The 26,626-nt window shown below is 35.0% G+C and overlaps 6 protein-coding genes across 11 annotated transcripts in view; 4 read left to right on the top strand and 2 right to left on the bottom strand.

The window, feature by feature from the left end:
* Positions 1 to 709: 709 nt before the first annotated feature.
* Positions 710 to 26,622, bottom strand: LOC135074560 (mitochondrial dicarboxylate carrier). 4 transcript variants are annotated; one of them, XM_063968893.1, is made up of 6 exons: positions 26,599 to 26,622; positions 5,858 to 6,033; positions 3,182 to 3,294; positions 2,486 to 2,625; positions 1,723 to 1,930; positions 710 to 1,624 (listed from the first exon to the last, which is right to left on the bottom strand). In XM_063968893.1, the coding sequence occupies exons 2-6, from the start codon at positions 6,027 to 6,029 to the stop codon at positions 1,376 to 1,378; spliced, it is 882 nt and encodes a 293-aa protein (XP_063824963.1). In that variant the 5' UTR covers positions 6,030 to 6,033; positions 26,599 to 26,622; the 3' UTR covers positions 710 to 1,375. The 4 variants fall into 4 exon arrangements, with proteins under 4 accessions (XP_063824963.1, XP_063824962.1, XP_063824959.1 ...); XM_063968892.1 differs by lacking the exon at positions 26,599 to 26,622 and adding an exon at positions 12,070 to 12,173; XM_063968889.1 differs by lacking the exon at positions 26,599 to 26,622 and adding an exon at positions 9,331 to 9,522.
* LOC135074561 (elongator complex protein 6-like) lies at positions 8,858 to 10,398 on the top strand. The gene is made up of 2 exons (XM_063968894.1): positions 8,858 to 9,240; positions 9,580 to 10,398. Exon 2 carries the CDS (start codon positions 9,581 to 9,583, stop codon positions 10,322 to 10,324), a length of 744 nt encoding a protein of 247 aa, XP_063824964.1. The 5' UTR covers positions 8,858 to 9,240; position 9,580; the 3' UTR covers positions 10,325 to 10,398.
* Positions 10,457 to 26,626, top strand: part of LOC135074553 (kinesin-like protein KIF19) — a 39,828-nt gene continuing 23,658 nt past the window's right edge. The window contains exons 1-2 of the mRNA XM_063968876.1: positions 10,457 to 11,267; positions 12,166 to 12,234. Coding sequence (XP_063824946.1) covers positions 11,196 to 11,267; positions 12,166 to 12,234 — 141 coding nt within the window. The 5' untranslated portion in view covers positions 10,457 to 11,195. The remainder of the gene's footprint in view (positions 11,268 to 12,165; positions 12,235 to 26,626) is intronic.
* LOC135074976 (putative nuclease HARBI1) lies at positions 12,479 to 14,225 on the top strand. Of its 2 annotated transcripts, XM_063969344.1 has the most exons (5): positions 12,479 to 12,994; positions 13,065 to 13,346; positions 13,501 to 13,888; positions 13,969 to 14,102; positions 14,192 to 14,225. In XM_063969344.1, the coding sequence occupies exons 1-4, from the start codon at positions 12,740 to 12,742 to the stop codon at positions 14,097 to 14,099; spliced, it is 1,056 nt and encodes a 351-aa protein (XP_063825414.1). In that variant the 5' UTR covers positions 12,479 to 12,739; the 3' UTR covers positions 14,100 to 14,102; positions 14,192 to 14,225. The 2 variants fall into 2 exon arrangements, with proteins under 2 accessions (XP_063825414.1, XP_063825413.1); XM_063969343.1 differs by lacking the exon at positions 14,192 to 14,225 and having other exon boundaries at positions 13,969 to 14,180.
* Positions 14,438 to 16,429, bottom strand: LOC135074975 (uncharacterized). The gene is made up of 3 exons (XM_063969342.1): positions 15,895 to 16,429; positions 15,697 to 15,806; positions 14,438 to 15,614 (listed from the first exon to the last, which is right to left on the bottom strand). The coding sequence occupies exons 1-3, from the start codon at positions 15,961 to 15,963 to the stop codon at positions 14,954 to 14,956; spliced, it is 840 nt and encodes a 279-aa protein (XP_063825412.1). The 5' UTR covers positions 15,964 to 16,429; the 3' UTR covers positions 14,438 to 14,953.
* LOC135074974 (putative nuclease HARBI1) lies at positions 17,240 to 18,989 on the top strand. Of its 2 annotated transcripts, XM_063969341.1 has the most exons (5): positions 17,240 to 17,758; positions 17,829 to 18,110; positions 18,265 to 18,652; positions 18,733 to 18,866; positions 18,956 to 18,989. In XM_063969341.1, exons 1-4 carry the CDS (start codon positions 17,504 to 17,506, stop codon positions 18,861 to 18,863), a joined length of 1,056 nt encoding a protein of 351 aa, XP_063825411.1. In that variant the 5' UTR covers positions 17,240 to 17,503; the 3' UTR covers positions 18,864 to 18,866; positions 18,956 to 18,989. The 2 variants fall into 2 exon arrangements, with proteins under 2 accessions (XP_063825411.1, XP_063825410.1); XM_063969340.1 differs by having other exon boundaries at positions 18,733 to 18,976.

Here is a 26,626-nt window from a genome sequence, read left to right as displayed (position 1 = left end):
CCCGTAAACCACAGCAAAAGCTCGCGAAATCAATGACCAGATCAGTATTATTAGTATATTTCGCCGCGTGTAACTTCTAAGCTTAGTAATAAGTAGATGTATGAATGAGTTGAAATAAATAAACAATATTAGAACTATAACAATCGGGGGAAACGTTTGTACATATTTAGTTGTCAAATTAGGCAAGAATTTATAATGATTTTATCTAATCCTTCATAAAACAGAACCAAAAAACATTGATCGCTTGTTTACGGCATATACCATTCGGATTAGGTTTTCTAAATAATTATGAAGTTTTAAGATGTAAGTGTAAATAAACATTCCTACCAACGAATACCACTTACACAAATGTATCTAAAAAGTCCACGTACCTACATATTATAAAGGCTGCGTACAAGATACATACAGATCTAGCCATAGTACACTTATTTATTGAACACCGATAACAATACCTATTTAAACATTTTGATCAGTTTAAGATAAATCAACTTAGTACATGAATCTTTCTTAAAACCGTATTAGATACAAAAATATACATATTATGTAGCTTATGTAGGAATGTAAACTGTTTTTACATATCACCTTTTTGCAAATTGTTTAAATACTGTAGGTTGAGATTGTTAAAAAATATAATAGGTAGGTAGTATGTTTTTGGCACAGAATACGAGAACAAAAGGATGCATAAAGTGGTAGTAGTCTGTTAAATTATGTTAAGGAGTGATAGATGTTTTTTTTTTGTTATTGAAATTGAACTACTTCTTTTTTATAGAAAGCATTTTAAAGTACCTAAATGTACGATTTTAATTTACCCTCAGGTAATCAAATAAACTTTTTATACAATAAGTAATAGTATTCCACTGACACCTTTATTTTGTGATCTTATGTAAAAAATCTGAATACGGGCAGGACAATATTGTAGCATGGTTATGAAATTATTTCGATGAACCATTTTTAGCTGTATATTATTGAACATTGGATTGGAAGACTGTAATAACAGATTAAAAATGTCAAGATTTATGTAAATAAAATAATATTAGTCACTTGTTGATGTAAAAAATATCAAAATACTATTACACTTATTTACTGCAAATAACAGTAACTATCAATGTTTGAAATGGTATAATAATAAGACTAAAAAAACTAATAAATAACGCCTATGATGATGACCTAGTCAGAGTTAAATTCTTCCAATAAATTAGTTTTCTAGAATGAGTATGTTATTGTATTGTCTACAAAGTTAATTCTGGTCTAAAAGTTAACAAACAACAAGGATAAGTTAATATCTTAACTTCCTAACAATCTTACATAATAATATATTTTTCCTAAATGCAACTAAATGTTGTAACTAGTAAGCAGTATTATACTATTATAACATTTATTGAACTAATTCCAATTTAACTATACCAAAATTCATTCTAAGTTGTTCTAGGAACACAAATGTTAAAATAGTATGAGGCGCGAGTCTCGCAAATGCTGGAATGTATCCTTTGAAAAATGCTAATGGACTTTCTTTAGCGGTGCTCTTTATCAGCTTAAATATGCTCTTGATCTCACCTGGCTTAGCATTCATTGCTCTAGTCTTCAGCACATCAACGGGTTGAGTCATGGTGGTCGCGATAGCTCCCTAAAAATGCAAAAAGAAAAGATATGTGTAGGTATTAAAGCAGTGCAGTTGATACAGAAAATAAAATGCCTTGTTTTTGCTAAAAGGGCGATCCTTACAGCCAATAAACTCGATGTAAAGTGCGTCACCACATTGTCACTAAAATATGAGGTAGTAAGTAGAAGTTCTTTGATTTTGTCGTAGAACGATAGTTGCCCAATGGTCATAAGCACGGCGCGACTGCAAGTCATGGACGCGCCTGCCCAGAGCCGTAACACGCCTTCATCGGCTGCGACGCGCCATAATCCATGGACAGCATTTTTATAGCTGAAAAATTATTGAAAAGAAAAGTGGTTTATGACAATGTCCGCTTTACAAGTAGAATATATCAATAAGTTATTCTTCAAAGTGGTTGCAGAACGTCACTATAAAAGTGTTCCCTTTTAAGGCTTCCACAGACCAAACGCGGGTCAGAAGCAGTGCGGGTCAGTTGCAGCGCGGCAATAGGCACACTGAAGGCAGCGGCAGTTTCAAAGCAGTTGCAAGTGTTGCAACGCGGGCGGTTAAAAAAAAATACAATATTCGTAAACCGCTTTCAACGCATTGCGCTGCACTGCTACCGCCCTGCCTCCGGTGAGTCATGTTAATATGGCCGCCATAGTAATACAACAGCGCGGGCCCGTAGCAGTGCGGCGCGGCGCGGAGCGGTAGGAGCGCGGGCCCGCGTTCTAATTTGGTGTGATACACTACAAAGAGTTTCTTGTATTACAAATTGCGCGGGCCCGCATTCCAACAGCGCTGCTACTGCCCCGCGTTTGGTCTGCCGAAGCCTTAAATGTATGATTCATGCTTAAACAATATTTACAATAATTTTTAACTTACTTCCTTCGTTGCTCACGAGGTAGCTTGACATCATTTTGCATTCGCACATTTACCAAGTCAGCTGGGTTTCCCACAAATCCTCCAGCAAATCCGCCTAATCCCGCTAGGAACGCTGACATATAAAATGGCATAGAAGTACCCTGAAATAGTTAGCAGAGTTTCGTATTTAATAAAGTTAAAGTCCCAAGTTGAATATCACCACAATACCACACCGTGCCCTTGTTTAATACTACGTTCCACAAAACAAAAATCAATCAACATCTTCAATTTTATTCAAAGATTCAAAGTTTCATTTGTTTCACACAGTGCACAATATGTGTGGTGAATATTTGAGTTAATGGATGAGTTTTAAAAGTAATTGAAATGAAGTGTGCTTATAAAATATGATTTGGTTAGAGATAGCAGAATCATATTTAAAGGCATATTTTATTTTCTGGTGTGGTAAATATACAATATTATGAATTCATATGATTCATATTATATTTACCACACCAGATAATAACATAACTGCCTTTAAATATGGATGGAGGACTGTTGTGGATGCCCTCTGCCCCATCTAGGGGACATAGGAACATAAGTCAAGTAAGTCAAGTCTTTAAATATGATTCTGCTATCTCCAACCAAATTGGTACATTGGTACTGAATGTATTAAATCACTTATGTGTATAGGGGTTTAATAATTTTAAAAAATCTTACATCTTTTGGTGCAAGTTTTTGTTTAGCCATTTCATATATTCCAAATCTGGCAGTTGAATATGTTAGCTGCCGCAGTAGAGATGCTGATATGCCATTATAAAGTCCCATGACACCTTCAAATAATTAAAGTTAATTAGATATTGCAATGAAATAATGATTTTAAGTTTATATTTTGATATTTAATAAAAATTAAAGTCCATTCACCAGCACATCAGACATTTTTGTTGCAAAATTGCACACAAATAAGGGTCTATTCCACTTCGTTTATGCTCAGAATGCCAACTTCTCAAAATGCCAACCGCTCGCAAAATGACAACTTCGCAGAATGCCAACTTCTCGAAATGCCAACTTCGCGAAATGCCAACTTCTCAAAATGACAACTTCTCTTAATGCCAACTTCTCGAAATGACAACTTCGCATAATGACAACTTACAATTATAATGAATGCAGGAGCAGTGAATGCTACCACAAATAATAAAAATAATTTAAAAGTCCATATATTTACATTATCTCAATATCTTTATTTGTTACTATACAATCAATCAAAACACTAGGGTCGAATACATAATCAATAGACATTTGAGATGAGAGATTGATGCGATCATCAATCTCTCATCTCAAATGTCTATTGAATGACATACACTTATACACCGTGTTACTTTGCATTCTTGCCATATTCACAGAGATAAAAGTAGGGAACAATACCTATTATTTAAGATAAACAAGAGACTCCCATAAAGAAAGTACACTAAGTTTTTAGTAAATTTAGTTTTTCAGTACAAATTGGAATAAACCAATTTTGTCTCGCACGTTCTACAGGTGCAATTGGAATAAACCTAGTGGGCGTGGCCTAGTTCTTATTAATCTGTGATGTTTTATGGCTCTAGGTACCAGCCTTTTTATCCAGTCATAATAATTATTTTAAAATACTCTTCGGTTGATTTCAGATTTGCCTTTCTACTTTACGGGCTTATGACCGTCAAAAATACGTAATAATTATTAGGGTTTTAATTAATTTATAACATTTTTCCCTATTTTTGCAAATTAATAAATTAAGTATGAAATGAAATCACCTTATTCACAATTAATTATTTATTTATAAGTTCCTACTTACAAAGTTTGCGTACTGAGAAGCAAATGTTCGAAGTGTCCTCCGTTCTGATGAAGGCACAGTCTAGCACGGCGAAGCGTTGGTATTTCGCTTTAGTTTTCACAACACATAAACGTTTTGTCTCACAGTTTCGCTGAAACAATCCTTTCATGTAACACGTTTACACTGTTTATCTCTTCTGCGCATACCAGTCGTTTCAAGTCACTCTTAGTCCATTGATGTTAGGTCCGAGGGTCGTGGTGGCCAAGCTACTGGACCCCCTCGTCCAATCCACTGTTCACCAAACGTATTATTCGCGCACTTGACGTCCTTATTGTGGGGAAGCACCATCCTGCTGGTAGTAGAGCATTTGGTGTAACGCTAAGGGTACGTCATCAAGCATGTCGTCGACACTCCAAGCACCATTTTGATAAATTATTCGTTGTTTGAATACACTTCAGTCATTTTTGTATTATTTATAACGTGATTTGTGATTGATGGATTTCTCAGTTTTTTACAAAAGTGTCAAAAAGACATTTTAAAGACAATAAAGATTGCAATAGATTATTTAAAAATACAATAAAAAGTAAAAAAGTCTTCATCACCATCGCCAACAAGTGATGTGCATGCGTTACGATAATTAGTGATGTGTTTAACAGATTGTCGATAAAATAAAATATTCAAGATTTAAAAATAAAATTTTCGGGCATTATTTTTTAACGGATTTGTGTTCTGTATCAGTAATATAGTTACCTCTGTAAATATGGCAAGAATGCAAAGTAACACCCTGTATAATTGTTACAATCATTGTCAAAATCAGATAAACAAAAACCAGGTACGGTCTGTAACAGCAAAACAATTATTTTACTAGATAAATTAACACATTACAAGGGCGATATAGTTTTGACAAGTATAACTTGTGCATTTTTTAAAACTACCCTCATAACGTAACATTATTTTCGCCATACACTATTTTATGATTTAAAGTGTACTGTGACCTTATCTGGTTTTGTTTATCCGATTTTGACAATGATTGTAACAATTATATAGGTGTATGTCATTCAATCGACATTTGAGATGAGAGATTGATGCGATACGACCCTAGTGTATTGATTGATTGTATAGTAACAAATAAAGATATTGAGATAATGTAAATATTTGGACTTTTTAACTATTTTTATTATTTGTGGTAGCACTCACTGCTCCTGCATTCATTATAATTGTAAGTTGTCATTATGAGAAGTTGTCATTTCGAGAAGTTGGCATTTCGAGAAGTTGTCATTTTGAGAAGTTGGCATTTCGCGAAGTTGGCATTTCGAGAAGTTGGCATTCTGCGAAGTTGTCATTTTGCGAGCGGTTGGCATTTTGAGAAGTTGGCATTCTGAGCATAAACGTTCCACTTTGATCACCCAGGTCAACTTTTCCATGGGTAATCAAAGGACACCAAATTGTCACTTGGAGTCCACTTTGATCACCTGGGTGATCAAAGTGAAATAGACCTAATTATGATGCCATAGTGTTAACAGGCATGCTGTCATCTGTACATGATATCCTATTTTGTTTTTATTTGAAATCATTTGTCTCACCTTGATTTTTGATAACTATTCCAGTCAATTTCAGCATAGAAATATTTTTTCCTTTTTGTGTTTGCATTTGGACTTTTAGCAAATCCAAGGGATGGGTGATGCATGCAGCCCCAGCTGATGCCAGGCCTCCAAAGTACCATCGTGAAATCCTCACTTCTTTATCCTTACCCATGACACTGAAACAATGGATGTGATTAAAGATAAGTAGGTATAATGATAAGTGCCTACTTACTTACCTACATGTACTCTACACTACATTATCATAATGGTTTGTGGTTTATTATCACATGAGTTAAACTAAATATTTGTTAACTTGTAAAATGTAACACTTTTTAATAATCTTAGCTATAAATATTTATTTGCTTTAATTTTTGTAACAAAGAAAAATGTTTAATAAAATCCAATAAGGTAGGTAGTGGATTAGTCAATAAACGATAATAAAGTAAGAATTTCATCGAAGCCTGTCTAATTAAACAACATAATCCATTCATAAACCATCCAACAACATAAACAAAGTTCCATTAATTAGGCTTAAAAGAACTTAAAATTATTATTAAATGTAAGGTAAACCATGCTACTGACATTGCAAGTAATTATTAATAGCTAAGTCATACACTTAATTTTTTATCACAATTAAATAAATACCAACCAGCCCGACCACTAAAATTCACTACACCCGCGCGGCTGTGCGCCAACCAACTAGTTTTACTATCTCATTCATAAAACCACATGCATTCGAGTCGATTTCCGACGAAGTGGTCATGTATGCGTATTCTTCATCAATGGATCTATGATAAAAAATAGGTACTCATGAATTATTAATGAATTCATTCATTCATGGTCTCAATTTTCTTTTTTTTTGTTTTAACTTTCGTCTTTCAATTCAATATTTTCATCGTCTTGACAGATTATATTAATTAATGGCTGCGTGCGTTTGGCCGAAAATAGCGCTTGTTATGGCGGATTTACACTGCGCGGAAATTAGCCAAGTCAAGTCAAAAAAACAGTGGGGTGGGGATGAAAAATGAATGAATTTCAGCCTTAGTAATTTCCCATACATTTTTTAGCAGTGATAGCATTTACCGCTAAAAGGCCATATTTTTTCTTACTAGCGTTATTTTCGGCCAAACGCCTCCAATTATCGGAACTTGTATGAGGAAAATAAAAATAGGTACAGCTTCAGAGCCCCGATTACGGTAACTTTTAACGTTTCCAATCCAGACGCGCTTCTGATTCTGCGATACGATTGGTCAAAACAGCTGACGTACGCTGTTGAACGACCAATCGTATCGCAGAATCGAGAAGCGTGTCTGGATTGGAGACGTTAAAAATTACCGTAATCGGGGCTCAGGTAGTAGGCATGCGATTTTTGACACACTCAAACCATGGAGGTACTTGAAAGTGAAAATATTGATGTATACAAAAATTGCTTGAACAAATAAATATTAAATCGACAAATTAATGACAAACAGCTGTTTATCTCTTTCTAACTTACCCATGGTGACGTATGAAAAAAATTATAGATAATGTTTGCAGGTCAGAACTCATTCTGGCAACATTTTCATGAAACGTCACTAACTACCTGACTTGTGCCGAGTATAGATGACCCACGCTGAACTGTCCCGCCAAACTCAATGACAGGGGGGCGCTACCATCGTTCAGCTTTATGGTTTCCAACATGGAAAAAATCGAAACTAGCGATCCGGTATTGACGGTGGCGCCTCACTGTCAATGTCATGCATAGGACAGTTAAGTATTTTGGAACTATACATACAAGATTTAAGAAAACAAAATGGCCGCAATCAGCTGACAACTACACACACATACACACAACAACCTGTCAGCTGATTGCCTGAGTGTATTTATAATGAATGAGTGTAAGTGTGTGCGTAATGTATGTACCGACGTACCGAGCACGTTTAAGTTATGCCGATTAATACAAGCCCTACTGATCTAATGCTTATGCAATTTTATTGGATAAATATTAATGACAAACAGGATCTTTGTTTCTTTTTACTAACCGATGGTGTTTCCATGGAAAAAAGATTTAAGCTGGGTTGCATTGCACCCATGAAGCTATCTATTGCTTCATGGATGCACCATCTTATTTTAACTTTGACAAACGTCAAAAATCTGTCAAACTCCATACAAAAAACACCGGTTATCGTCATGGTTACCGTTAAAGTTAGGTGGTGCAAGTGTGCAACTCAGCGTTAGATTATTGTTTCCTCAGTCATTATCATTACTCTTGACATGATGTCATGTGACTAGAGATGGGTTTCCACCCGGGTAAAAACCCACATGAGGGTAAAAACCCAATAAAAACCCGTTTCATTCCACCCGTGGGTGTTTACACCGGGTGAAAACAAATAATTTTATAATTATTTTAATTGGTATCTTTTCTTTATTTTTATTGAATTTTTCTCATTTAAGTTTATTGATTAATAAGTAATAAGTCAAATTTAACACTAATATGCATTTATATCGTGGCCAAATCGTAAAATTGATCACGTTATGATGATGTGACCAATTATTTTATAAAATGGTGTTATTTCAAGAATCGTTGAACCGATTTAGAAGAAATTTAGTAGGAACACAATAATTTGTGATCATGGCAAGGACATGGAGGGGGGGATGCCAAAGATGCCAAACTCTCTCTTTGATGACATTACGGTATAAAGTTACAAATAACAACACCAACTACAAAGTACTTCTGCTTAAAAACTTGAAATCGAACCGCCCTTCCGCCACTGTAACGCATTGTAACGTTTTTCAAGACCTCCTCTCCCCCCAGATTGCATTACGTAACACTAGAACGCCCCCTTAGCAACAAATACCACTTCTCACTTTAAAAAAACGCTATTTTTGTTTTCACCCACCAGAATGGGTGATAATGGGTAAAAACCGGGTTTTTACCCAAATCACCCAGTTTAAACCCAATCGGGTGAAATGGGTTTTTACCCACTACCCATCTCTACATGTGACGTCATCAGCGATGCTCACCGAAATATTTTTGTTCATTTCTTGTTAAATATAGCAACAAACTTGGAAAGTTAACTCTAAAATTGGAAAACTACATGGATGGCAGCCATTTTATATTCCAACTAGATTATATTTTAGTTATTTTAGGTATAATCAATCAGTCCATAGGTTAACAAGTCTATGCATATTATGACAAGACTGACAGATGTCATCCACATGTCATGAACGTCATCATCAGCATGAAGTTATTTTGGTTGGTTAATTTTTAACCTCGAAAAATTAGTTATTTTCTTCCATTTAACATGTGAAAGGAATACAACACAACAAGAATTAAAACAAGTTCGATTTAATTTGATCTTTCTATAAAAAGAGGAGAACGTGCTAAAGTTCTCGATAAACAGGTAACTTATTTTTAAAAGTTGTAGTAGTTCACACAGTTTTTTAGATTCGTTTATTATGAAATCTAGACAGGCAGAAAAAAACTTTATTACCTTTGTTAAAACGCGGATGATTTTTTAAAACTAATTTAACAGAACTTCATTTAATCACTTATGCAATATTCACGGAAATGCTTATAACTCTGAAGTCGAAGACCGACTGAACGGCACAGCGAGTTTATCTGCAAATTACGCGACACATTTTTTTAATGTCCATATTGAGAGCGTGACGTATAACGGTCGTTTCAGTCTATATTATATTAAAATTAGACTTATTAATAGGTGTGCCTAATATTGTTTCAGAATGTCTTCAGATCTATTGTCAAGTCTTCGATTGGTTACAAATTCGCCTAATAAAATTATTGCGGTGAAAGAAATCAACCACTGTGACAGTTCTTTTATTGTAAGTTCTTTCTTGGGCCACTGGATCAAGCATAAAAATGTTGTAATTATTATATCAACCCATAATTCCTTAAGACACTATCAACTAGTAGGCCTAAAGATGAATTATAATCTACAAAAATATGTAGACGCTGGCACTGTATTATTTTACAATTTAGGGGAAGAAGTTGTCTCAGGCTTAATGAGCAATGAACAGAATACACTACAAAATCACTTTATGAAGTTGCAACAGATGATAGAAAAGTTGCAAGAAATTTCTAGTGTAACTAATATTGTTTTTGATGGAATATCACATTTATTTGATCTTAATTTTTCTCTTAATGATGTGAATAGTTTTAGTAACAATATTATCAAGCTAAGTAGAACCATAGAAAACTCTTGTGTATTATTTCATTGTAATATATCAAGTGAAGATGATGTGACGTATTTAATGGCTAATTTATTATCTCATAAAGCAAACACTGTAATGGAAATAGAAAATTTACCTTCAGGTCTAAGTGCAGATGTATCAGGCCATTTAATAATAAGGTACCCAGGAATGAAATTTGAGGATGAACATATGTTTACACTAGAGCAAAGATCTGTTAAATATTTGTTTAAACTCTTTGATAGAGGAGTAAAATTATTTGCTCCAGGTACAGTCTGATTTTGGAAGTTTTTTGTTTTTATCAAAGTGTAATTTGCATAAATATTGTTAAATAAATTTAAAGTTATATAAAATATGTGTTTTTTCCTTACCTACTCTCCTTAATATACAGCCACAGGATTTGTGTTTCAAAGATGACCTATGACATTAAACTACCATAATTATAAATCAGCTCGTTTTAAAATAGTTACATTATGTAATAATTTACAATAACCTCCAATATAAACTTCCTTACCTCCCTTCCTTATAGTAGAGTAACATACCTACCAATAAAACTATTTTACACGATTAAAACTGGCGCTCTGACGACGCAATAATAGGTTAGTTATGTCTTATCTCATGGTAATACAGGCTATTTTGTTACAAAAATGTATAGTTTGATGTGCTGTTGACTTAGAAATGTAGTTAAATAGAGTTCACGCAAATAAGAGTAGGCACATAATTCGGGTTTCATCATGGCTAAATTATTTGAAACAGTGCCACAAAAAGTAATAAGAGATCCCTAATTAATTGCATCTTTTATGTCTTTAATAACGTAGTGAGTGCTACAGGGGCGCATGTAAGTTTTATTTGTGATGATTAGCTGTTGCCCCAGCGACCGCCCAAAGCGAAGGTTGTATTTTGACCAACGCTCAGTCCACGTGAAGACACGAAGGTGAAGACCGTTTCAACCAGTCCGTTATTATGGTCAATTAATTAACGCACTTACAACTTCTGTCAAGTTCTGACTTGACCTCTTCATTTTTTAGAATGATTGATTACTCTTACGCTTTAGTATAAAATTTCCGAGTGATAAAGTTTTCGTATTATCCTCGTGATAGTTTCATGGTGAAAGTGCTATCAAGTTAGTGTGGACTAAACTAGTGATGCCATGACTCAGAGCAATCTGACTACTCCCGACAGGCAGCATGGAGTGCGTACTGTTTCAGAGGAGAAACTTATGGTAATATTTTTTTTGTACTCTCTGCATTCTTAATTAAGTAACTTACATACCAATTAAGCACCCGATTGAGAACCAGGAATTGCACCGATTCCAAATAATACAATACGAATAACACCCTGTATACTCAAGAGTACGTAAATCAACGTGATTAGCATTCAGCTTACTAACTTAGATGTCTTTTATCGAACATCATCTTCATTTGAGGCCAAAACGACGATATCAACGAACTGCAAGCAAATCTAATTTTTGGCACCATGCCAAGAAGTAAAGATCTCTCGAGCAGGTCCTAAGATTCTCATTTACCTAATTCACTAACAGTTTGGTCATCCAGTAGGACGTACCTATACCTACCTAATTTCAATTAAGTAAATTCAGTCAGCTCTACAATAGCAGATTTCATAAAAAAATAAAACATTTAGGTACCTACCCACTTCCGTTTCATTAGAGAAAAACGTGTTTTAATTAATTAATTAACGATGATAAGGTAGGTAGGTACTTGTTATTTTGGAAATATTAATTTATTAAAGTAGGTATAACATTGCCAGCAAAATTGGAATTTTGGTTGGTTAAAGATTATTAAAAATGAGTCTTAAATTAACTTAATACTTGTGGACATAATGTGGTCAGCAAATTTTTTGCAAGTAGGTATAGGCCCTCTGATCGATTCAAGGTTTACTGCCTTATCGTGGTCGTTACTACCATTACCATTTACGATTGCGACTACGATAGCGGTAAAAGTTAATTTCAGACAATAATTACACTTTAATTAATCTTAGATATAACACATCTAACTATGACGTACCGTTGATAATGTTAGAACTCTGCTAATCTGTCTGTAGCTACGGAAGATCACTCGTGTCGTATGTGTGATATGACATGACCCCACTCTCTGACACAGGTGGCGGTGCGCGTGCGACCGCTGCGCGCTGATGAAGGTCCCCGCATCGTGCACGTGGTCAGCGATAAGGTGATCCAGTTTTATCGCCTTTTGTATATCTCGCTTAGATAGGACAGGAGATTTGATTAATTTTGGTAGGCAGGTAAGTGTCGCTAGATCTGATGAAATTGTATCGCCAAAAAACAGCACATCAAATTACGTAGGTATACTTACCTACCTAAGCATAAATTGTAAAGCAAGTACCTACTAGTTAAGTTTGTTTATAATAAACTTACATCCTGGGACATGGGCGTAGGTACCTACCTACCTACGGTCTTATTCATAATCATTTTTCACATTTTATCAAATGCTTATTAGAGGTTTATAAAACGTTTGATAAAAATTGTTATTCATAATCGTCATTTAGCGCTAAAATCCTCTTATAACTGTGTGATAAGTTATCGAGAGCTCGGGCCTTGTTTAAAGCTCTAATAAACCTATTTTAACCTAACTTTTATAAATGTCATTTCATATGAATGTCACTTCGTTGGTTTATTTATTCAAAATATCCTTGCTGTGATCCTTGCTTGTGAAAATGAATGCTATAAATGCAATTGTGCATTTAGCCAATAATGCCGACCCAGCGCGACGTAGAAAGCTCTACCGCCAACGAAGCAACCCATTCGATTTGCGGGACCTAAATTTTAAAATAAAATATAGGTTCAATAAGGACACAGTGCGCACCATCATAGATTTGGTGGAAGATGATCTGGTTCAGAGCGCTAGAGGTGGTGGCACGTGTCCTGAACTGCAAGTTTTAGTGGCCATAAGATGTTGGGGACGTCGTGAGGTAAGCACAAAAAAGTGTTTTATTTTATCCCTTTGTCGTGGCTGCTATAATTATTTTCATACATTTTCAGGTACAAGATGATGCTGGTGACCTCCATGGCCTAAGTCAGCCGACAGTGAGCCGGATATGCGCCAGAGTCGCGCATGCAATCGCGAATAAGGCAAATTCCTTCATCAAAATGCCTATCACTATAGGAGAGCAGGAAAGAATTAGTGCCAAATTTAGAGCAATTAAAAATTTTCCTGGGGTGATAGGAGCCATAGATTGCACCCACATTAAAATTAAAAAAACCGGAGGTGACATGGCCCAGTACTATATTAATAGAAAAGGCTATTATTCCCTGAATGTTCAGGTAAAATATATTTTGATTTTATACAGTTTACAACAGAGAAAGATTTGTTTTAATAATGTCTATAATTTTTACTTTGTATGATCTAAATTTTAGCAACATTCAACACTATATTATTGGATGGATTACCTACAGGATACTGTTTTTTTTATTTTAGGTTGTCTGTGATGCTGACCTCAAAATAATGGATATAGTGGCTAGATGGCGAGGCAGTACACATGACAGTCGAATTTTTATGGAGAGCAATATAAAACAACGATTTGAGGATAGGCAGTTTAGAGGACGCCTTATTGGCGATTCGGGCTACCCTCTTCTGCCATATCTATTTACACCTATTTTAAGGCCTAGTCGTCCAGAAGAAGAAGCATACAATAATGCTCACATCTCAACTAGGAACACTGTTGAAAGGTGTTTTGGGGTGTGGAAGCAGCGGTTCCAATGCCTACTCCATGGCTTACCAGTAAGCCTCCAAAATGGAAAAGCTGTGATCATAGCATTGGCTGTATTACATAATATAGCCATTGATATGAATGACACATTGTTAGGTAAATGTTATCAATTTGACTGTACATAAGGAATACAAATCTTTATGACAAAATGTTGACAAATTCATAATATTTTTCAGAACAACATATGGAGCAGGTCCCTGTAACTCCGCAACTTTCGACGGAGAACAGTGTTCACGACAACCGACCTTCATTGTTGAGGCGTAGGTCGCAGTTGATACTACAAAATTTTATAAATCAACATTTTTGAATGGTACTAAAATACATTTTGATAAATTCCAACGATTTACTTTTATGTAATGTCATTTGAGTTCATGAAAATGTTGTATTTTAATTTTTCAGATACTGTTCCTGGCATCTTAATGAAAATAAAAAGAATATTTGATTGAAAAATACCTGTATTTCAATTTTCAGTCCAATTTGTTACTATCACAAAAACAAAACCTGTAGTTCTCTTTAAAAAAGCAATTATTCTGCAAAAATTCAAAACAAATTACTTTATATCACTAATTTAAGTACAATTAGTTTCAACAAACTTACTTATTAAAAATCACAGTTCAATTCTTTAAAACAAAGAAATTGCTTAAGTATAAACGTTTCTATTCGGAGGTTATCAACCTTCTACATTTAAAACAAAATAACCATAATTTACACTATTATTATAAAGGCGAATGTTTGTGACTAGGCATATGTGTATTTACTTTATATCACTAATTTAAGTACAATTATTAAACTTACTTACTAAAAATCACAGTTCAATTCTTATAAACAAATAAATTGCTAAAACAGATAGATTATATAGTCTCGAATAACATATAGGCTTCTTTTTATCCTGGAAAAATGCACAGATCCTGTAGGTTACAGAAATAGTAGTCTACGCAGGCGGAGTCGTGGGCAACAGCTAGTTAATAGTAATCTCAAACTCTTATTAAGTTATGACTAGTAAACATATTCATAGCCGTCTAAATATATTGCAGAAACACAATCAAAATGCGGATTGGAACTGCATAAAATACAAATTAAAAACAAACAGAAGTAAGGGAGGAACTAACTTATTATTTAGAATCTGTTAGTACTTGAAAAACTTTAACATCAAAAGACTTATTATTCTTTATTAATGTGAGTGTAATATTTAAGTTTTTCCTGTAATAATTGATGCTCAAGATCCAAGTTTCTCCCTTTCTTCCGTTCGTTTTCCATTTGAACTTCATGCAGTTCAATCCGGCATTTTGATTCTGTTTCTGCAATTTCGGAAATCCTAACTTTGCTTAAATCAATTAAGCCTTCTTTGTTTAACAGTTTCCTTTTTTTTTTGATTGCTGGTGCTTTAAAATTAGGTTTTGCTTTATTTTCTTTTGCCTCTACTTTTTTATTTTCTTTATCTTCCAATATGCCTCTAGTAGTACAAGCATGTGTATCTTCTATTTCTTCATCAAGTACCACCAATTCATATTGGATTTCTTCATTATTTATCAATTCCTGATCTTGCGTATTTTGAGTTGATTCCTCCTCTTGAATGTTAATTAATTCACTTTTATTTGAGTCCGAGTCAAATCTGTTAACATCGACTACAAATTCATTGGGCAACCAAGATGCTATATCATCAGCCCTATCGTCAGGCACTGATAATGGTGGACCACCGCCAGTTTTAATTTGAGCCTGCCTAGCAATGGTCTTGTCTTTCTTCGCACTGATTTTTATGAGGCTCCATTGCGATTTTAACTGGGTAATGGAGCGGTTCATACCAGCGCACATTGAATTAAACCTGAAAAAGAAATGACAGGATTTTGAATTACAGGTAAAGGCAAAATTTTATATTGAAGGCAGAAATCAAAAGATGTACCAACGTTGTTTGTAAATCAGCCCAAGCCGCAACCTTCCGTTTATTCGTGTTAGTGTCTGTATTTTTATTTTCGATTGCATTTACTCTTTCTTTCACCAACTCTTTCAGCAAATACTGAAAAGCAAACACTAGGCGTCAAACATAAATAAAACCATGCTACAAAAATTAGTAGGCACTTTATCAGGCTAAAAATAAGTACTACCTTATCTTCCTCCAACCAGTTTTCTGATCGTTGCCTTTTAGGCGGTCTGTTCTCCTTCGTCATGGACATAATTAGTATCCGATGTAACTAGCCGGGTCGTCGTAAGAGCTTATTGCAGAGTACAGGGTAAGAGGTACAGAATCCAGAACATACAATCCCAAGTTTTATAAAAGTTTGATAAAACTTGGGAGTTGATCGAAAAAACCGAAAACTTTATTAAATTTTCGTGCCAAATGTCAATGTCAGTAAGTAAAACGTCACAGCTGCCAATTTTTTGTTTTTTTTTTCTGCGATTTGTCTATGATTTTACATGGTCCATCAAGTTAAATCACCAAAAAAGCTGTTTTCGTTCATTCTTTTTGTATAGTCTGTGGAAAGAAAATATTAAACTCTGTTTTAGTTATCAAAGGTTTATAAACGATTATGAATAACGTTTTTTATCAGAGGTTTATAAGAGTGTTTTAAGCCTATCAAACGTTTTAGCTAATGTAGGTTTTAAACCTATATTAGCATTTTATTATGAATAAGACCGCTAGTGTTTATCTACTGATCATCATTAAAGTCGAAAACAGATAGGATTCTCAACTAAGTAGAAACGCTGCACTGTATGGAAATGGAAAATGGTTTTATTGGAATGGGAAAATATTTCTTAATGATCATTATGAAAATAGGGGGCCATCCATAAAGTACGTCACACGAATTTCATGATTTTTTGACCCCCCCTCCGTCCTTGTCACAGGTGGTCACATTTCTGAGACCCCCCCCTCCCTAGTGTGACGTCACATGTTTTGCAATTTCACTTCGAAAAAATATTAAATTAACAGCAGTTCCGATATTAGTTTTATTTCCATTTAAATTAAGTACTTTTTTTATGAAATCAACATTATATCAAATATTTGAAACAATTGAAATGTGATGTCACGAAACTTAGGACCCCTCCCACCCCTTGTCACACCATGTCACACTTTGTCAACCCCCTCCCCCCCCTCTTTACGTGTGACGTACTTTATGGATGACCCCTAGTAAGTAAGTAGACTTACCTAATACCTACATTACATTAAGTACAATATGTAATGGTGCCCGCGTCTCTTTTAAAGTCTTTTATAATAATCGGGTCACTGTAATAAAATAACCGACTGCAGGAAGTAGCTTATTAGTTCACATGACATGCTGTTTCCTGTTCGCTACAAAAAGATTTCACCTTGAATAGTCAAAAAAGCTGGTAAATATTCTAATGAGCGAATAATACAATAGTAAATTCACAAAATAGACGACATAGCATCAATATCATCACTCTACTAAAGTAGTACTAAGGGATGCGTTAGTTTTTTTACTTACTTACTATCGGTCTTATTCATAATCATTTTTCACATTTTATCAAATGCTTATTAGAGGTTTATAAAACGTTTGATAAAAATTGTTATTCATAATCGTCATTTAGCGCTAAAATCCTCTTATAACTGTGTGATAAGTTATCGAGAGCTCGGGCCTTGTTTAAAGCTCTAATAAACCTATTTTAACCTAACTTTTATAAATGTCATTTCATATGAATGTCACTTCGTTGGTTTATTTATTCAAAATATCCTTGCTGTGATCCTTGCTTGTGAAAATGAATGCTATAAATGCAATTGTGCATTTAGCCAATAATGCCGACCCAGCGCGACGTAGAAAGCTCTACCGCCAACGAAGCAACCCATTCGATTTGCGGGACCTAAATTTTAAAATAAAATATAGGTTCAATAAGGACACAGTGCGCACCATCATAGATTTGGTGGAAGATGATCTGGTTCAGAGCGCTAGAGGTGGTGGCACGTGTCCTGAACTGCAAGTTTTAGTGGCCATAAGATGTTGGGGACGTCGTGAGGTAAGCACAAAAAAGTGTTTTATTTTATCCCTTTGTCGTGGCTGCTATAATTATTTTCATACATTTTCAGGTACAAGATGATGCTGGTGACCTCCATGGCCTAAGTCAGCCGACAGTGAGCCGGATATGCGCCAGAGTCGCGCATGCAATCGCGAATAAGGCAAATTCCTTCATCAAAATGCCTATCACTATAGGAGAGCAGGAAAGAATTAGTGCCAAATTTAGAGCAATTAAAAATTTTCCTGGGGTGATAGGAGCCATAGATTGCACCCACATTAAAATTAAAAAAACCGGAGGTGACATGGCCCAGTACTATATTAATAGAAAAGGCTATTATTCCCTGAATGTTCAGGTAAAATATATTTTGATTTTATACAGTTTACAACAGAGAAAGATTTGTTTTAATAATGTCTATAATTTTTACTTTGTATGATCTAAATTTTAGCAACATTCAACACTATATTATTGGATGGATTACCTACAGGATACTGTTTTTTTTATTTTAGGTTGTCTGTGATGCTGACCTCAAAATAATGGATATAGTGGCTAGATGGCGAGGCAGTACACATGACAGTCGAATTTTTATGGAGAGCAATATAAAACAACGATTTGAGGATAGGCAGTTTAGAGGACGCCTTATTGGCGATTCGGGCTACCCTCTTCTGCCATATCTATTTACACCTATTTTAAGGCCTAGTCGTCCAGAAGAAGAAGCATACAATAATGCTCACATCTCAACTAGGAACACTGTTGAAAGGTGTTTTGGGGTGTGGAAGCAGCGGTTCCAATGCCTACTCCATGGCTTACCAGTAAGCCTCCAAAATGGAAAAGCTGTGATCATAGCATTGGCTGTATTACATAATATAGCCATTGATATGAATGACACATTGTTAGGTAAATGTTATCAATTTGACTGTACATAAGGAATACAAATCTTTATGACAAAATGTTGACAAATTCATAATATTTTTCAGAACAACATATGGAGCAGGTCCCTGTAACTCCGCAACTTTCGACGGAGAACAGTGTTCACGACAACCGACCTTCATTGTTGAGGCGTAGGTCGCAGTTGATACTACAAAATTTTATAAATCAACATTTTTGAATGGTACTAAAATACATTTTGATAAATTCCAACGATTTACTTTTATGTAATGTCATTTGAGTTCATGAAAATGTTGTATTTTAATTTTTCAGATACTGTTCCTGGCATCTTAATGAAAATAAAAAGAATATTTGATTGAAAAATACCTGTATTTCAATTTTCAGTCCAATTTGTTACTATCACAAAAACAAAACCTGTAGTTCTCTTTAAAAAAGCAATTATTCTGCAAAAATTCAAAACAAATTACTTTATATCACTAATTTAAGTACAATTAGTTTCAACAAACTTACTTATTAAAAATCACAGTTCAATTCTTTAAAACAAAGAAATTGCTTAAGTATAAACGTTTCTATTCGGAGGTTATCAACCTTCTACATTTAAAACAAAATAACCATAATTTACACTATTATTATAAAGGCGAATGTTTGTGACTAGGCATATGTGTATTTACTTTATATCACTAATTTAAGTACAATTATTAAACTTACTTACTAAAAATCACAGTTCAATTCTTATAAACAAATAAATTGCTAAAACAGATAGATTATATAGTCTCGAATAACATATAGGCTTCTTTTTATCCTGGAAAAATGCACAGATCCTGTAGGTTACAGAAATAGTAGTCTACGCAGGCGGAGTCGTGGGCAACAGCTAGTTAATAGTAATCTCAAACTCTTATTAAGTTATGACTAGTAAACATATTCATAGCCGTCTAAATATATTGCAGAAACACAATCAAAATGCGGATTGGAACTGCATAAAATACAAATTAATGATAGATCGCCCGGAGTCCTGCCAGCAGGACTTAAAGTACTTCCGGTAGGACGCAAAATTAAAAGATCACAGTTTCGTAAGTATACATTGTACAAATTTCAAATTTACACGAAAAAATAGAGTGTTTCTCTCTCTTTCACCCAATAGTGCCCAAGATCGAAAAACGCGACTAACCGTTAGTCGGAGCCCGATGGCGCACGAGTATACACGGGGGCAGCGCGTTCGCGCTCGCGCGACACATTTTGACGCGCCGGGCGTGGAGTCGGCAACATTTTGGCGATAATATTATAATGAATGTGAAGTATTCCAGCCTAATCAAACATTTATAATTTATTTCTTGTTTTTGTTTTTAATTTGTAGTGTATTTGTAAGTGATAGGTGTAATTTCTAATACAAAGTGACGTACCAAAGTAATTAATTTAAAGTTCCTTATTATAGTTCCTATTAGTTAAGTTGAAAGAAGATAAACAAGTTTATAATATATTAAGAAAAGTAAAATACTGGTTAAACAAAATGATTCTACGACATGACTTTTTATTTAATAAACACTAACCAAGTGTTTACTACTTCTGGTGAAGATGAGTTCAAATTTGAAGGTCACCGTACTGCTGGAAGGACCAGCAAGCAAACACGTACAAATTGCGTACTGCGGGCAGGACTTGCGATAATCTTCTGGCAGGACGTTTAGAACAAAATACCAGTCCTTCCAGAAGAGCTTCCAGCAGGACAAAGCACCGGGCGATCTATCATTAAAAACAAACAGAAGTAAGGGAGGAACTAACTTATTATTTAGAATCTGTTAGTACTTGAAAAACTTTAACATCAAAAGACTTATTATTCTTTATTAATGTGAGTGTAATATTTAAGTTTTTCCTGTAATAATTGATGCTCAAGATCCAAGTTTCTCCCTTTCTTCCGTTCGTTTTCCATTTGAACTTCATGCAGTTCAATCCGGCATTTTGATTCTGTTTCTGCAATTTCGGAAATCCTAACTTTGCTTAAATCAATTAAGCCTTCTTTGTTTAACAGTTTCCTTTTTTTTTTGATTGCTTGTGCTTTAAAATTAGGTTTTGCTTTATTTTCTTTTGCCTCTACTTTTTTATTTTCTTTATCTTCCAATATGCCTCTAGTAGTACAAGCATGTGTATCTTCTATTTCTTCATCAAGTACCACCAATTCATATTGGATTTCTTCATTATTTATCAATTCCTGATCTTGCGTATTTTGAGTTGATTCCTCCTCTTGAATGTTAATTAATTCACTTTTATTTGAGTCCGAGTCAAATCTGTTAACATCGACTACAAATTCATTGGGCAACCAAGATGCTATATCATCAGCCCTATCGTCAGGCACTGATAATGGTGGACCACCGCCAGTTTTAATTTGAGCCTGCCTAGCAATGGTCTTGTCTTTCTTCGCACTGATTTTTATGAGGCTCCATTGCGATTTTAACTGGGTAATGGAGCGGTTCATACCAGCGCACATTGAATTAAACCTGAAAAAGAAATGACAGGATTTTGAATTACAGGTAAAGGCAAAATTTTATATTGAAGGCAGAAATCAAAAGATGTACCAACGTTGTTTGTAAATCAGCCCAAGCCGCAACCTTCCGTTTATTCGTGTTAGTGTCTGTATTTTTATTTTCGATTGCATTTACTCTTTCTTTCACCAACTCTTTCAGCAAATACTGAAAAGCAAACACTAGGCGTCAAACATAAATAAAACCATGCTACAAAAATTAGTAGGCACTTTATCAGGCTAAAAATAAGTACTACCTTATCTTCCTCCAACCAGTTTTCTGATCGTTGCCTTTTAGGCGGTCTGTTCTCCTTCGTCATGGACATAATTAGTATCCGATGTAACTAGCCGGGTCGTCGTAAGAGCTTATTGCAGAGTACAGGGTAAGAGGTACAGAATCCAGAACATACAATCCCAAGTTTTATAAAAGTTTGATAAAACTTGGGAGTTGATCGAAAAAACCGAAAACTTTATTAAATTTTCGTGCCAAATGTCAATGTCAGTAAGTAAAACGTCACAGCTGCCAATTTTTTGTTTTTTTTTTCTGCGATTTGTCTATGATTTTACATGGTCCATCAAGTTAAATCACCAAAAAAGCTGTTTTCGTTCATTCTTTTTGTATAGTCTGTGGAAAGAAAATATTAAACTCTGTTTTAGTTATCAAAGGTTTATAAACGATTATGAATAACGTTTTTTATCAGAGGTTTATAAGAGTGTTTTAAGCCTATCAAACGTTTTAGCTAATGTAGGTTTTAAACCTATATTAGCATTTTATTATGAATAAGACCGTGTAAATAATTTAGTACGGTAGGTATTATGATGATCATAATTATTTATACTTAGGTAAATCAGGTACTATACATATGTTACAGCAGCCAAGTAAGGTCATATGATCATAATGTAACATGGCATTAAACCATTACAAATCCTTTTGCGATCGTTGAATTATGTGTGATCACTGACCAGTGTAGTGGAAGTGTACTTAGTGTGTTATTAATAGATCGTAAACCTAGCTAGGTCACAGCTATACGCTAGATGCAAACATAGTATAATATGCTCACACGTTAGGATGTTAAATGTCACCGGTGCAATCTGAGGGGGATTTATGAAGGTCATAGAGATTTTATTTTAAAGGTACTTAGAGCATCAAACACGGTCATCACTGAAAATAATCTAAAGCGCTAAGCGGTCTTGAATTCATCTTGGTGAAAAACTGGAAATGTACCTACTAAAAGGACATTGTCAGAAACCGCCTAAAAAACCGCCCAAAAACATTAACCCATCATAATTATTTTCTATTTTTTTTAATACATTAAGCACCCTTTCATTCTAATGGACACTTAAGCATTGAAAAATTAAATTAATAAGTCTTTCAACGTTTATTCTATAATACTATTACAACTTCCGGACGTTTTGGTGCGTGGCATGGTCTAAAACCTATCAAGTTCCATAATTTTTGCCGATAAAATCTGTACGAGGCATTACCGTACTTTATTGCTGGGAGTCCATGTATAGTGATGTTCCTGCGGCCATCATAGACAATAAAATATCGATTTTGAAAATAAAATAAATCGATTAAACTGCTTTGAAGACTAGATTTGCGTTAAAAGCTAAAAAGATATTGACACTATTACAAGAAGCTATCTAAAGTGTCCAACTGGTCGAAGGTCGTAAATAAAATAAAAATAATTAGGACCATAAACTGATATTCATGGTATCATAACTGTAAAAGTGTCAGAATCCGATGTTGAATCCAATGCCAGTTGAAGTGTGAGAAACATATATCAACCTAGTATAGTTGCCAGTCTCTCATAATCTATGCCAATGAGGGTTTTCGCGATTGAAAAATCCGCCAGATGGCAATACGTAGACGTGAGGTCCAAATGCTGCATGATTGGTTATTTTTGACATGACATTGACAGATATCCACCAATCATGCAGCATTTGGACCTCGCGTCTACGTATTGCCATCTCGCGGATTTTTCAATAGCGAAAACCCTCATTCATAGCACATGTATAATAATAGACCAAATGAACTTTTATAGATTGTGAAAGAGAAGATAAAGATTTTATTATTTTATTAAAATCTTGCCACGAGGTAGTTTTTCAGTAGAAACCACGATTGGATAATCGCTCCAGGCAAGTATCAGAACATTTTATAAATATTTTTAATCGATTATATCCTTGTGAATCGTTTTAATAAATTGTCATTTTACTTTTTCAATTAAAACTTTTTCAATCCCTAGTCTTGTCAAACTGTCATAATGTCAACAAATTATAAATGTCACGTCAGTTGACTCAATTTCAGTCTTCTGTGCGTTTATTGTATTTTTATTTCAATGAAATAGTGCTAAAGGGTTAGTACTAAAAGTGAAAGCCTTTTTTCAGAAAGAAAACCAATGTGGTGCCCTTATTATTCATACTGTTTGAAAGTTACAAGTCAGTGATACAGAGTTGCCGACATTATAACTCCGTAGTGATACCATACCAAAGAAGAAGTTTTCCTAAACACTTGTGTTATTTTTATACAGTGATCAAATAAAAAGGATTAATTCTACTGCTCAAATGGAATAACTTATCCCAAGAGACCGAATATAAGAAAAAAACCTCTCCATAGAAATTATCACCATCACGAGGATGTGAATTTTTTTGAGAATTTGATATTGGTCCTGTAAGAAAAGTAGTTGTATTTCAGTAGTAGAATCAACCCTTCTTGTTTCATCAGCAAGAGTAACTATAAAAACGCCCTGTAGGTAGGTATTATTAAGCTGAAGAGTTTGTTTAGTGTCAAAGACTGTCACACAGTGTAACTTAAATTGGCATATTATGATAATGAACATAAAAACTTAAATAAATATTTATGTTAATATTTTTTCTATTTATTTATTTTCCCAAAGCTTCACAGTGACAGCTGAAACAGCAATACTGTTGTAAAACTAAATTTGGAACAAACTGTTACAAATATTTTACAAATTAAAATAAAACCGCATGTTGCTTTACTTTCTCGTATAGGTAATAAATGTAATTAATGGCTAGATTATTAATGTTACTTTGTTACCCTCAATAGTGAGGAGATCTTATAAAATGGTAACCCTGATTTTCATTGTCATTCAAGTGCTCTTTCTTCGCATAGGCTTCTGTGATTTGGCCAAGGGCCACACACATTGCGATAACATTATGCGACATTGATTTGACAGCAGCGGAGTGAAGTCTTGCGACTATGCAAAATGATACCCTGTAATCGTAGCGCATATAGACATAGACGGGGCGGGGCACATAGCTCGTAGAGCTGATGGCCGCTGGGGCAGGAAAGTTCTTGAGTGGCGACCACGAGCCGAAAGACGTAGCGTGGGCAGGCCTCCCACTAGGTGGACCGACGATCTGGTGAAGGTCGCGGGAGGTGCCTGTATGCGAGCGGTGCAGGATCGGTCTTCGTGAAAATCCTTGGGGAAGGCCTTTGTCCAGCAGTGGACGTCTTTTCGGCTGAAACGAACGAACGAACGATACGTATTACCACTATTTACCAGACATTACTATTTATTGCATACTCGCCGGATTACACGTAGGAGCACGCGCGTTACAGCTTCGGCCTTGCATTATTATAAGATCTTGTTCCGCCCTTTTACGAACTTCCTCCGTGAGGATATCCCCGCCGAATTCTATGATGAACCTATCAAAAGTCATATTCTGCAATGTCAACCCACCACAAGGTGGACCGACGACCTGATAAAGGTAGCGGGAAGGCGCTGGATGCAGGCTGCTACCAACCGTGCGATGTGGAAGTCATTGGGGGAGGCCTATGTTCAGTAGTGGACGTCCTGTGGCTGAAATGATGATGATGATGATGATGAAATGAATGAAAATGACAAATCTTCGAACGTGTATAATACCGTGCCAAAGTAATCATATAATTTTGGCACCTTAATAACTATTGCCGTTTTTGTTGTAAAGATCATGCAGCGCTACTTGCGGATATTATTGGAAAGAAAACTATGTGGGCTCTAGATCTGAAGCCGCTTTAACGAACACGAAGTGCTCATACTCGTACAATGCGGCGTATTTTCTTCCAGTCTTTAGTCAGGACTTTAGTCGAATTAAAACCCCGGTTGAACGTGATATAGCCGCACTAGAATACGATGCTTTTTTGCATAATCGCAAGACTTCGTTCCGGTGTCGACCGAATGTTATCATGATGTATGTGGCCCAGGGGTTACCGTAGCCGCTAAGGTTTGAAACTTCTTGCTTAAAATATTGTAGTCTTTGGCATAGACTACGACGGTAGTCATGGAGATAGGAGTTTGTTATCTCGTGTCAGATGTAAATGGTGAAAAGAAAACTCATGATTCGTGTTATTTTTATGCAATATGTAGGTATTTTATAAAAGTGGAACCCCGAGTGATCTCCAAAACCCATTCTATTATTATATACGATTCGGCTTCGATATCTATAATACAATAGGAGTTTATTTCATGTGTCAGATGACAAGGGTGGAAACAACCTACGATTCATGTTGTTTATTTACGTGCAATATGTGGGCATATTATAAAAGTGGAATGCCGAGTTGTATTTCTAAAACTTGTTCTATTATTTTATACTATTTGGCTGCGACTCGGCGTGACGACAATACAAAACATTTTTCGCGAATCGGTGTTCATACATTCACACAATACATTAGACGCCATGTTGTCATAAACGACATATTATAAAATCGCTTTGATTTAATATTCTTAATCATTAATTTTATGGCAAGTGTCCATCAGGAATCATTGTTCTTACACACAGAATCGTATTATTTCGCTTTCGGGTAGTAATATGTCAAAATTGTTGGTTCTTAGGCGAACAATGTATGGAGAACGAACATTGTCCTTTAGTTAATTCAAAGAGCGAAGTTACCAGTTACTTAATTAACACCATTTTACACATTTATGAATCACGGAATCTTGACAGAAAACTGAAGTCAATCGTTTTGAAGATGAATGTTTTCATTTAAAAGCAATTACTTACATAAAGGGCCTGAGTACCTTGGTACTCAAGTGTTTGAGTTTTCTGAACACAGTAGTTTTGCCTAGTTACACGTTCATTAATTATTATCTGTCAAGAAGGACAAGTGATTTTATATCTATGTTAAGTACAAAATGAGGACATTGACTTTGATTGTTAACTAGTGGCACCGAAACTGACTTTACCTAAGGTCAAAGCGAGGACAACGCTCGTTTTTTCACTTTGGGATTGAATTAGAATGATTGTTTCTCTGCTGGTGCAGAAAGGTTCGCCGAGACCATTAGAAATAAGTGCAGCGTATACTTACTTTTGATGCACAGCCTGTCACTGGTTGTTCTGTACGACTAAGGGGGAGATCTAGCGACACTACGAAGACGTTAGCGAGAAATTCTCAATTCTGATAACGTTAATATTCATAATTGGGTAAAATACAATTACTCACATTAAAAGCAAACAACCAGGTAAAATGT

This window comes from Ostrinia nubilalis, chromosome 9, assembly GCF_963855985.1.
Source record: "Ostrinia nubilalis chromosome 9, ilOstNubi1.1, whole genome shotgun sequence".
NCBI lineage: Eukaryota > Metazoa > Arthropoda > Insecta > Lepidoptera > Crambidae > Ostrinia > Ostrinia nubilalis.
This window is presented reverse-complemented; position numbering and strand designations above follow the sequence as displayed.